A 13,417-nucleotide genomic window follows, 5' to 3' on the forward strand; every position below is an offset into this window, starting at 1 on the left:
TTAAATGGAGAGGCAGCTGGACGCGTCTCCGGTGAACCTCGTGCAGTCCGTGTTTTTATTCGGGTCGCACACTCCGCAAGTGCAGTTTTTGGCCACGGGGTAGGTGACGCCCTCCGGACACCCGTCGATGTGTTTCACCTCGTAGACCCAGACCCCGAGGCACGTTTCCTGTTCGTACGTTTGGACGTCGCTGATGTAGACCGAGTCCTGTCACGACAGCAGAGGGGGGTTTTCAAAACACACGTGATTTAGCTTCTTTTTAAAAAAACAATTAAAAGAAGAAAAAAAACCTTTTAAATTAAATACCTTGTTTTCACACTGCCCTGCACATATGGTGGTGAGGATGGACCCGGTTCGGCCACAGCTCTCCACGGTGAGGTTGACGTAGGTCAGGCCACATTCGAAGCAGCAGCCCTGCCCCGCCCCCGCCCCCGCCAGCGCCAGTACCGCTGCCATGACAACCAGCTGCATCCTCTGCCGGTTTGCAACGCAGACGCCTGCCGGAGGAGGTGAACGGGCCGCAGTCACAAGGACGCTCGGACATCATCTCTGGTTAATATCCAACACCATGTGGAACAGCTAGGCTTTTAAAATCATTGTTTAAAACTGTTTGTAAATATATATAATAATAGATACACATACAGTACATACATACATACATATATATATATATATATATATATATATATATATATATATATATATATATATATATATATATATATATATATATATATATATATATATACATATATATAGATACATATATAAATACACATACATAAATACATAGAAATATAGAAACACATATGTTCATATAGAAATACATATATATATATATATATACACACACACAGTATGCATACATAAATACGCTTATATATACAAATATGTATACATATAGACATATATACACATATATATACACAGTACATATATATATACATATATACACATACAGTACATATATAAATACATATAAATATATAACTACATATATACATACATAAATGCAAATAGATATATAGAAATACATATATATATATATATATATATATATATATACATACACACATATAGAAATACACATACCATAAATGCGTACATAAATACGCATAGATTTACAAATATATATACATATAGACATATACACATAAATATACACATATATAGAAATATATACACATACATATAATACGTATAGACACATATACATGTATACACACACATATATATATATATATATATATATTGATATATATATATATATATATATATAGATACATCTGCTTTCATTTGTGAAGGTGATTAAATAATAAATAATAATAAATATCTGATACTAACCCAATACTGATTTGGTGCTGAAAGCAAAAGCTCAAAGTCTATTAAAACTTCAAAATCTGTTTCAAAACTCATTATAATACAAAAACGAGAGAGAACGAGACCAGTCTGCACGTAACCTGCACGAAACCTCCACAGAACGATGTACCTGTAGAGCTACACGTACCTGTAGAGCTAGACGTACCTATAGAGCTGGACGTACCTGTAGAGCTAGACGTACCTGTAGAACTAGTACCTGTAGAGCTAGTACCTGTAGAGCTAGACGTACCTGCAGAGCTAGTACCTGTAGAGCTAGACGTACCTGTAGAACTAGTACCTGTAGAGCTAGTACCTGTAGAGCTAGTACCTGTAGAGCTAGACGTACCTGTAGAGCTAATACCTGTAGAGCTAGACATACCTGTAGAGATAGTACCTGTAGAGCTAGACGTACCTGTAGAGCTAGTACCTGTAGAGCTAGTACCTGTAGAGCTAGACGTACCTGTAGAGCTAGTACCTGTAGAGCTAGACGTACCTGTAGAGCTAATACCTGTAGAGCTAGACGTACCTGTAGAGCTAGACGTACGTGTAGAGCTAGACGTACCTGTAGAGCTAGACGTACCTGTAGAGCTAGACGCACCTGTAGAGCTAGACGTACCTGTAGAGCTAGACGTACCTGTAGAGCTAGACGCACCTGTAGAGCTAGACGTACCTGTAGAGCTAATACCTGTAGAGCTAAACGTACCTGTAGAGCTAGACGTACCTGTAGAGCTAGACGCACCTGTAGAGCTAGTACCTGTAGAGCTAGACGTACCCTCCCACAACGGACTCTGCACATGTCCGTCGCAATATCTGCACCCTCTCACCCTCTCACCCTCCTCTCTGGCCTCGTCTGTTCTGTTCCCTCCAACTGACTCCTTCTCACTCATGCAGCCTAACTTTGCCACTGACACTCTCCTCTCTACTCTGTCTTCCTCTCTTGATTCTCTCTGTCCTCTTATGACCCACCAGTCTGGATTCAAGGCAGGCTCAACAGAGACTGCCCTCCTTGCTGTCTCTGAGCAGCTTCACACTGCTAGAGCAGCCTCTCTCTCCTTTGTCCTCATCCTTCTAGACCTTTCCGCTGCCTTTGACACAGTGAACCTCCAGATCCTCATGTCCTCCCTCCAGGACCTGGGTATCTCAGGCACCGCGCTCTCACTCTTCTCATCCTACCTCACCGACCGCTCTTACCGGGTAACCTGGAGAGGATCTGTGTCTGAGCCTTGTCCTCTGACTACTGGGGTCCCTCAGGGCTCAGTCCTTGGTCCTCTTCTCTTCTCTCTGTACACCAACTCTCTCGGCTCTGTCATTCGCTCGCATGGCTTCACCTACCACAGCTATGCTGGCGACACCCAACTGATCCTCTCGTTTCCACAATCTGAAACACGGGTAGCAGCACGAATCTCTGCCTGTCTGACCGACATCTCTCAGTGGAAAATTAACCCGGACAAGACTGAACTTCTCCTCCTTCCAGGAAAAGGCTCTCCCACCCACGACCTGACTATTACCTTCAACAACTCAGTGCTGTCCCCGACTCCGACTGCCAGGAACCTCGGTGTGACGCTCGACAGTCAACTCTCCCTGACTGCCAACATTACTGCAATAACACGCTCCTGTAGGTACATGCTGTACAACATCAGGAGAATACGACCTCTTCTCTCTCAGAAGGCGGCACAAGTTCTGGTCCAGGCTCTGGTCATCTCACGGCTAGACTATTGCAACTCCCTCCTGGCAGGTCTACCTGCTAATGCCATTCGACCTCTACAGCTCATCCAGAATGCAGCTGCTCGACTGGTCTTCAACCTCCTGAAATGTACCCACACTACTCCGCGACCTTCACTAGTTACCGGTGGCCGCCCGCATCTGCTTCAAAACATTGGTACTTGCATACCGTGCTGCGAACAGATCGGGTCCGGTCTACATCCAGGACATGGTCTAACCGTACACCCCAGCCCGTTCACTTCGCTCGGCTTCTGCCAATCGGCTTGTAGCTCCGTCACTTCGAGCTAAACACTCAACAAAATCACGACTGTTTGCTGTGCTGGCTCCTCATTGGTGGAACGAGCTCCCCATTGACATCAGGACAGCAGAAAGTCTCTACATCTTCCGTCGCAAACTAAAAACACATTTTTTTCGACTATACCTTGAATAGGGAAGGTAGAGCCGTAGTAGCACTTAAATGTCTCTTACTGATAGCACTTTGTAGTTTAACACTTTAGTAGCACTTAAATGTCTCTTACTGATAGCACTTTGTAGTTTAACGTTATTGAAGAAATTGTACTTGCTTGATACTTGTTGTTCTGAGTTTGGACTCATGGTTTTATGCACTTATTGTAAGTCGCTTTGGATAAAAGCGTCAGCTAAATGACATGTAATGTAATGTAATGTAGACGTACCTGTAGAGCTAGACGTACCTGTAGAGCTAGACGCACCTGTAGAGCTAGACGTACCTGTAGAGCTAGACGCACCTGTAGAGCTAGACGCACCTGTAGAGCTAGACGCAACTGTAGAGCTAGACGTACCTGTAGAGCTAGACGCACCTGTAGAGCTAGTACCTGTAGAGCTAGCTAGACGTACCTGTAGAGCTAGTACCTGTAGAGCTAGACGTACCTGTAGAGCTAGTACCTGTAGAGCTAATACTTGTAGAGCTAGACGTACCTGTAGAGCTAAGTACCTGTAGCGCTAGTACTTGTAGAGCTAGAAGTACCTGTAGAGCTAGTACCTGTAGAGCTAGACGTACCTGTAGAGCTAGTACCTGTAGAGCTAGTACCTGTAGAGCTAGACGTACCTGTAGAGCTAGTACCTGTAGCGCTAGTACCTGTAGAGCTAGTACCTGTAGAGCTAGTACCTGTAGAGCTAGTACCTGTAGCGCTAGTACCTGTAGAGCTAGTACCTGTAGAGCTAGACGTACCTGTAGAGCTAGACATACCTGTAGAGCTAGTACCTGTAGAGCTAGCTAGACGTACCTGTAGAGCTAGACGTACCTGTAGAGCTAGTACCTGTAGAGCTAGTACCTGTAGAGCTAGACGTACCTGTAGAGCTAGTACCTGTAGCGCTAGTACTTGTAGAGCTAGACGTACCTGTAGAGCTAGTACCTGTAGAGTTAGACGCACCTGTAGAGCTAGTACCTGTAGAGCTAGACGTACCTGTAGAGCTAGACGCACCTGTAGAGCTAGTACCTGTAGAGTTAGATGCACCTGTAGAGCTAGTCGTACCTGTAGAGCTAGACGTACCTGTAGAGCTAGTCGTACCTGTAGAGCTCCGTTGTTGCTTCGTACCTTGTCCTGCTTCTTCTACTCTCTCCACATCTGTAGCAGCTGTCAACGTGGCCGTCCTCTCCGCCTCTTAAATAGCGCCGCTCATAAATCCCTTTAATCTATCCGACCTTGGGCTCGGTGCTCTTTCGCCCACCTGTTCGGACTTAAGCGCGCATCCCCCCCCCCCCCCCCCCCCCGCCCCCACACCCCAACAGTTCCCAAGGCCTTTTCCATTCCACGCAATGGAGGGCGTGAGTCGCTATCTGCAGACATCTTGTTTGGATTACACGAGTGAAAGGATTAGATGGACTGCAGGAAAAAAAATATATATATCTAAAATAAATCTGCCCCCACGGTGAGATGGAAAAACACCGATAAGCAGCGTCAGTGAGTCACTCGCTCCATCTTCACAATGTCCACCGTGTTGACGGCCTTTGAGGATGAAGGGACTTTTATTCCTCAAAGCACCTAAATACGATATTCAATCAATGGTTTCAAATCATTCTGTCATTGCTTTTTGCTTGTCCCATCACTATAGATGAGATTAGATGAGATATGTGTCTTTATTCATCCCCAGGAGGGAAAGCAAACATGTTTACAATATATACAATACAATAAAACTAATAAAATAAAATAGCAGGTATTAAATAATAACATATTAAATAATAAAGGAAATAAATAAATAAATGAAAATGAAAGTGTATACAGTGTATATAGAACGCGAAAGCTTAAAAGAAGTTCCCCGCAGTGGCTTTAAGATTTTTTTCGGCACTCTCAATCTATATTAAATCTACAACTTCTAAAATGTCCCCAAAACTTTGTTATCGATGATCGATGATCCAGTGGTGGATATGAATAACATTTACGAAAAAGTAGCAATTCTGTGCTGAATCATTATTAACATTTAGTTAAAGCTCTGCATTAAAGTACAAGTAATCAGCAAAAGTGTACTTAAAGGATTGAAGTACCTTATAGAGTATTATATTGTCATATACTTCACCGGATCATTATCACTAATGCATTTTAATGTTGGTTGAAGTGTAGGTCGATACTGTCGGGCAGTTTAACCGAAAATATTTTAAATATAATATAATATATAAAGTACTGTACAAATAGAGCTACTCCAGTAAAGTACAAGTACTGTTAAAGTACAAGTACTGTGTGTACAAGTGCAGTCGTGGAGTCAATGCACTTATTTTTTTGTGTGTTTCAAAACTGCTGAATCAGCCTCCAAACCGGCTATCGACTGGGGATTTCTGTACTCTGCTGCATTCAGTGAAGAGTTAAGCTCTGCACCACGAGCTGGACGCTCTGCGGCGACAGGACAATGGAAGGACTTGGGCGGCGGCCACGGTTCATCCGACTGCCGCTCCTTCTGCCCTTTTTGGCCACCGGGGACTCTCCCCAGCATCCGGCACCCAGCGTCCAGCATCCAGCGTCCAGCATCCAGCGTCCAGCATCCAGCATCTAGCATCCAGCATCCGGCCTCCGGCACGGCATCCAGCGTCCGGCATCCGCCATCCGGCATCAAGCATCTAGCATCCGGCATCCAGCATCCAGCATCGGGCATCCAGCATCTGGCATCCAGCATCCAGCATCCAGCATCCAGCCTCCAGCCTCCAGCCTCCAGCCTCCAGCCTCCAGCCTCCAGCATCCGGCATCCGGCATCCGGCATCCGGCATCCAGCATCTAGCATCTAGCATCCGGCATCCAGCATCCAGCATCCAGCATCCGGCATCCAGCATCCAGCATCTAGCATCCGGCATCCAGCATCCAGCATCCAGCATCCGGCATCCAGCATCCAGCATCTAGCATCCGGCATCCAGCATCCAGCATCCAGCATCTAGCATCCGGCATCCAGCATCCAGCATCCGGCATCCGGCATCCAGCATCCAGCATCTAGCATCCGGCATCCAGCATCCAGCATCCAGCATCCGGCATCCGGCATCCAGCATCTAGCATCTAGCATCCGGCATCCAGCATCCAGCATCCGGCATCCAGCATCCAGCATCTAGCATCCGGCATCCAGCATCCAGCATCCAGCATCCGGCATCCGGCATCCAGCATCTAGCATCTAGCATCCGGCATCCAGTATCCAGCATCCAGCATCTAGCATCCGGCATCCAGCATCCGGTATCCGGCATCTAGCATCCGGCATCCGGCATCCAGCATCCAGCATCCGGCATCCGGCATCCAGCATCCAGCATCCGGCATCCGGCATCCAGCATCCAGCATCCGGTATCCGGCATCTAGCATCCGGCATCCGGCATCCAGCATCCAGCATCCGGCATCCGGCATCCAGCATCCAGCATCTAGCATCCGGCATCCGGCATCCAGCATCCAGCATCCGGCATCTGGCATCTAGCATCCAACATCCAGCATCCAGCATCTGACATCCAGCATCGAGCATCCAGCATCCGGCATCTGGCATTTAGCATCCAACATCCAGCATCCAGCATCCAGCATCCAGCATCCAGCATCCAGCATCCAGCATCTAGCATCTAGCATCCGGCATCCGGCATCTAGCATCCGGCATCCAGCATCCAGCATCCAGCATCCAGCATCCAGCATCTAGCATCCGGCATCCAGCATCCGGTATCCGGCATCTAGCATCCGGCATCTAGCATCCGGCATCCGGCATCCGGCATCCGGCATCCAGCATCCAGCATCCAGCATCCAGCATCCAGCATCCAGCATCTAGCATCCGGCATCCAGCATCCGGTATCCGGCATCCAGCATTCGGCATCCAGCATCCGGCATCTAGCATCCGGCATCCAGCATCCAGCATCCAGCATCCAGCATCTAGCATCCGGCATCCAGCATCTAGCATCCAGCATCCAGCATCTAGCATCTGGCATCTAGCATCCAGCATCCAGCATCTAGCATCCGGCATCCAGCATCCGGTATCCAGCATCCAGCATCCAGCATCCAGCATCCAGCATCCAGCATCCAGCATCTAGCATCTAGCATCCGGCATCCGGCATCCGGCATCCGGCATCCAGCATCTAGCAGCAGGAAGGAGGCATTGAAGGAGCTGGTCCTGAGCGTTGAGGTCACATTAATGTCCACTGGGAGTCAACGTAAAGAGTGATGGACGAGGCGAAGGCCTCTGTGCCAAGGCTCATTTTCTGCTTCATAACTCTAAAGCTCTGCTGTAAAAAGAAAAGAACCTCATTTGGGCGTAAGAGCTCAAACAAGCTTTATGTGAAGCCGCACATAAAGGCGTCCATCGTGTACAATTTTGAGTCACGGGGTCATTGATTTTGAGCTTTTTATATATAATTTGATTTCCTCTCCACACACTGTACACACTGCAATAACAGGGCGCACCTCATCCACAACCCCCACTCACAGTCACACCTCGCTCACGTCTCTGCAGGGCCCCGCCTCCCTTCCACCTGTGCAAGGAGGCGCCCTCCGCGGCCCTGAGCGCGAGGCCCCGCCCTCCTCCCAGCAGGTGTAAACAAAACAGCCTCCGAGGACGCGCCGGATGCGTCCGCGCGGACGTTTGGTGGAAGGTGGACCGTGAGGACTCCTTAAAGGGAGATACAGGCAAACACATTGTTCACCATGCAATGATGCATTTTGAGATTATTTTGCAAGAAAACATCCAAAATACACACTTGGGTGTTTATTCATGTAGATTACCCCTAAATTCCTCCATTAGATAATGCATAATTTGCATATGTAAACATACATTGGTAATAAAATCAATAATCGTCTTAATGTGAGTAATCAAAGGACTATTCTTTTTTTCTTTACCTTTTTGCTATGCTCTTTTTAACTGTGTCAGTAGCCAGGATTTAAAAACAAAGTACTGATTTGAACAGCACAACCCCGTCCACTAAAATGTGTTACTTCTTAATAAAATCTGAATTTCGGGTGGATGAGTTCAAACACAGGACTCTCACCCAGGCGACCGCTGTTTGTGTCCCGTGTAAAATGAAAAGTCGACTTATTTAAAAACCTTCTTTTTTACTAAAACATAACAAGTAGTTTTGTGATTCATTTGTTTTCAATTTACAACCACGTGGTTTAAGAACCGCAACCTTCAACCGTGTCCCTACAAAACGTAATGAAGAAAGCCCGTTTAGTCATTTCTCAGGCACCAGAGTTGTGTGACCACGCCCCCCCCCCCCCCCCCCCCCCCCCCCCCCCACATGGACGTCACGGTGTCCTGGAGTACACCTGTAGACCACCCCAACCAGGTGAGACACTTGAGTCTTTAAATGAGGGTGGGTTTTATATTTGCCCACATGTTGTATGAGGACACATTACTGTTGTCATGTGTTACGCAACTCATTGCCGGGAATCTCAAAGAGACTAATTAAAAAAATGTTCCCGCATGTCCAACTTGACTTCCCATCACACTGTGATACAAGGTCATGATTGCATCATCACCTCTTGCATTTAAGTGTCAAAAGTCATATTTGTTTCTCTACTTCATCCGTTTTGAATGACGATCTTGTACAAAGGACACAAAGGAAAAACACTCTTTTTTTGTTTGGGTGGGTGGGGGGGGGGAGGGGTTAAAAGTTGATTCTAAACAAACGCATGTCCCTATACGCTTCTTTAATTTGTTGCGTGCACGTGTTGCAGCTCTGGCATCAGTTCACAGTGCATCCAAACCTGTGTGCGTCCCTCCGTCCTCACTCCGCCACCTCTCACCGTGCACCGACCTCACGGCTCCCCCTGGTGCTCGGTGAAGTGCAAGTGGCGCACGACGTGTGCATGTCGTGCGTGACGTGTGCGTGTCGTGCGTGACGTGTGCATGTCATGTGACGTGACGTGTGCATGTCGTGCGTGACGTGTGCGTGTCGTGCGTGACGTGTGCATGTCATGTGACGTGACGTGTGCATGTCGTGCGTGACGTGTGCATGTCGTGCGTGACGTGTGCATGTCGTGCGTGACGGGGAAAAACACAAGAGCTCCGCTAACGTTGACTGTAAAGTACAGAGAGAAGATGTGCTCTTTAATTAAAAAAGAAAGAAAGAAATCAGTGGGTGTTACTTGCACTTGTCAGCAGTAGGCTGTTTATTTCACAGGTTTATGAAAAAGAAGCCCAGTGGTCCAGACTACGAGGAGACTTTGCACAGGCGAACCAGAAATATCCCGACAGGAATGTCACAACGAGAGACTTCCGATGCGCCGGAGGGAACGATGAGGATTCCTTAGAGGGATGATGTTGCATCAGCTATCTGCGCCGCGACAGCGTAGCAGGCTGTTCTCGTCCTAATTAGAGCTTTTGGACTGAATTGGGCTTCGCTGCAGATCTCTGTGTGTATCTCGGCCCCGCGTTGGCATTACCTGCAGAGAGAAAAGAAGAAAAAAAACAATGATCTGCACAGTCAAATTAAAGCTGGGTGGTTTTAAAAGGCGCAATGAATAAGAGTTTAAGTGTTCCGCGGTGCGAAAAAGCAATCCAAATAAATCTGAGGTGGCAAAAGAGCGGTGACCCGACAGTCACCTCGCCAGGTGCTGAAATGTAAATGTAAGTTAAAAGAAATGGATGCTCAGGGAAAGACCAGCAGCACAAACATCTGGAGGCGTATTCACAACCATCTTAAGAGCGCTCTCAGAGGAGCTCCTGAATTAGCCGAAACATTTTCTGGCAAAAACGTTCAAACTCAAGAGAGATTCAGGTCAGAGGAACGACGCTCCCGTCCTGAGTGGCGGTCAGAGTGGCGGCCATTTTCTGCCACTTCCTGCCACGAAACCGACTTACAGCAACTGAGGTGTGGTGAGGTTAACAACCTGATGCGCCATCCACACACTCTCGTCACCGCGTAGCAACGCCCTCATTTAGCGTAGCATGACAGCGTGGTAGAATCAACAAGCTAGCTAGCTAGTAGACGGCGGGCTAGTTAGCTAGCGAACTCCACCACGCTGACTAGTTAACTCCACCACGCTGGCTAGTTAACTACACCACGCTGGCTAGTTAACTCCCCCACGCTGACTAGTTAACTCCACCACGCTGGCTAGTTAACTCCACCACGCTGACTAGTTAACTCCACCACGCTGACTAGTTAACTCCACCACGCTGACTAGTTAACTCCACCACGCTGACTAGTTAACTCCACCACGCTGACTAGTTAACTCCACCACGCTGACTAGTTAACTCCACCACGCTGACTAGTTAACTCCACCACGCTGGCTAGTTAACTCCACCATGCTGACTAGTTAACTCCACCATGCTGACTAGTTAACTCCACCATGCTGACTAGTTAACTCCCCCACGCTGACTAGTTAACTACACCATGCTGGCTAGTTAACTCCACCATGCTGTCATTCAGCGTTCTGAGAATATTTCTCTTACCTCTCTGTTATAATAACACTGTTCACATCATTTCTCCTTCATGAATACTTGCTTTTACTTTTCAAGCTTAAAAAAAAGAAAAACGATGAAGCAAATGTCATATTACAGGACAATATATGGTAATATTTTGCCGTTTTAAACTGCCGCACATCTCTGCTTCACTTGTCTGTGATTGCTTCAACACAAGCCGATTGGCTTGCCAAGTAGCACTTTAGTAGCACTTAAATGTCTCTTACTGATAGCACTTTGTAGTTTAACACTTTAGTAGCACTTAAATGTCTCTTACTTATAGCACTTTGTAGTTTAACACTTTAGTAGCACTTAAATGTCTCTTACTTATAGCACTTTGTAGTTTAACACTTTAGTAGCACTTAAATGTCTCTTACTGATGGCACTTTGTAGTTTAACACTTTAGTAGCACTTAAATGTCTCTTACTTATAGCACTTTGTAGTTTAACACTTTAGTAGCACTTAAATGTCTCTTACTTATAGCACTTTGTAGTTTAACACTTTAGTAGCACTTAAATGTCTCTTACTGATGGCACTTTGTAGTTTGACGCTATTGAAGAAATTGTACTTGCTTGATTCTTGTTGTTCTGAGTTTGGACTCATGGTTTAATGCACTTATTTTAAGTCGCTTTGGATAGAAGCGTCAGCTAAATGACATGTGATGTAATGTAATGTAATGTAATCATCATACTGCTTATTGCATGCAGTAAAAACAACCTTCACTTTTGTTAAGTGTCATTATTCCCAGGAGACGGAGGAACGAACATAAACAAGTGGCCACATCCATGACCACCACGATATCCAATCCAGTGACTTGTCTCACTACTCACAGACAGTAACGCACAAATCTTTGCTTTTTCAATAGTAGCGCATTGTTTGACTGATTAGTTGTTTGTTTGACTGTCTTCAAACTCTCAAAGAGTCAAATTAGTTCAGGCCTCCGTTGAGTGAAAGATAATGAGCTCAGGGAGTAAAGTGCGCTGCTGTTTCTTTGTCTTTTTATCTGTCGGTTTTTAAGTCCGCAATACACCTTTAAGCCACAAGAGGGAGCCTGAATGTTCGTGTTGCTCGGTCTCCTCATAACGTAGCAGACTGGTGTAAGAGCTCATCACACGTGTCTGAGCAGCAGGTTTTTTCCTTCATGGGTTGCATTGACTAAACCCTTCTGGGACGCAGTAAAAAGATAACAGACGAATAAATGAACTCCCTCATAAAATGGTTGGCGTACACGTTTTATTTTACGTGCTCTGTTTATTCGTTCAAACATCAAGAGAGAAAGAGAAAGAAAAGACGCGCATTGTGCCTAGTGGTCCATGTTTCCTACATATGTGAGGAGATGTTTGAATGTCTTTAACACACAACTAAACATGTAATTTGTTTGGGGGGGGGGGGGGGGGGCAGCTTCAGGTGAAATTGTGTTGTTTGGTTTGTGTGGGTTACACAGATGAGACCAAAAAGGTGCTCAATAAATATGTCGGGCATCTTCTTGAATGATTTCTAAAAGGTAAAACAAAGACTGCAACTGAAAAGTGCAGCAGTGTGTGTGTGTGTGTGTGTGTGGGGGGGGGGGGGGGGGGGGGGGGCGCAGGGGTGGGGGGGGGGCGGGACACCGGTTGCCACCCAGCAGTGATGATGAAGGGCAGAGGCAGGGCTCGGGTGTGAGACTGCAGTCACGGTGCGCGCAGTGACCGGCTGCGTCCACTGGGGGAGGACCGAGCACCGCTTGCGTGCGCTGCGGTACACGGAACGACTTTCTCACCGATGCTCTCCATCATCATCATCATCATCATCATCACTACCACCACCATCACCATCACACACACACACACCCGCGCACGCCCACGCGCGCACACACACAGGCGGACAGACGGATGCGCGATGCTCAGACTCCACCGCGGGGCCGATGCCCCTCGCCCGCGTGAGGCGAAACTTTTACCGCCGCGTCGCGTCTCTTCGCCGTGACCGCGTCGTTGTCGCCCCTGTAGACCCGCCGCTCGCACACCTGCTTCCTCTTCTTCTTCTTCTTCTTTTTCTTCTTCTTTTTCTTCTTCTTCTTCTTCTTCTTCTTCTTCTTCAACGGTAATTGCTGCCAGCGAACCGGGAGCGATGCAGCAGGAGCGGGGGCCGAAGTGGAGATAGAGATCCTGTTGAATTGGAGGCGAGACGTCGAGACCGCAGCCCCCTTAAAAAAAAAAATTAAAAAGAAAAGAAGAAAAAGTGTCCTTCTCGGGAGTGCGTCAGAGCACGGATGGATATAGTGGATGATGTGTCCGCTGGTTGGATACGACAAGGGATTTGCGATATTACCTCCCCCCCCCCTCTCACACACACACACACACACACACACACCCCTCCCCGAAATCAAGACGGGAATTTGGGCAGGAGCGAAGAACTGCATCCTCACCTAGCCTAGCTGCCCTCCTCCTCCTCCTCCTCCTGGAGCAGATTTGTTTGTAGGGGGGGCTGAGGCGATTCC

General features: G+C 47.1%; 1 protein-coding gene across 1 annotated transcript; it reads right to left on the reverse strand.

Moving 5' to 3' along the window:
* LOC117725258 (gonadotropin subunit beta-1-like) lies at positions 1-4,687 on the reverse strand. Its single transcript, XM_034525323.1, has 3 exons — positions 4,593-4,687; positions 307-497; positions 1-207 (listed from the first exon to the last, which is right to left on the reverse strand). Exons 2-3 carry the CDS (start codon positions 469-471, stop codon positions 1-3), a joined length of 372 nt encoding a protein of 123 aa, XP_034381214.1. The 5' UTR covers positions 472-497; positions 4,593-4,687.
* Positions 4,688-13,417: the final 8,730 nt, after the last annotated feature.

This window comes from Cyclopterus lumpus, chromosome 3 (assembly GCF_009769545.1).
Source record: "Cyclopterus lumpus isolate fCycLum1 chromosome 3, fCycLum1.pri, whole genome shotgun sequence".
NCBI lineage: Eukaryota > Metazoa > Chordata > Actinopteri > Perciformes > Cyclopteridae > Cyclopterus > Cyclopterus lumpus.

Bases quoted from the DNA above. Each gene is read 5' to 3' on its own strand.
- LOC117725258 (XM_034525323.1), bottom strand. From the start codon at position 471: ATGCAGCTGGTTGTCATGGCAGCGGTACTGGCGCTGGCGGGGGCGGGG. The intron at 208-306 runs GTATTTAATTTA...CTGTCGTGACAG, and splicing joins CAGGGCAGTGTGAAAACAAG to GACTCGGTCTACATCAGCGA.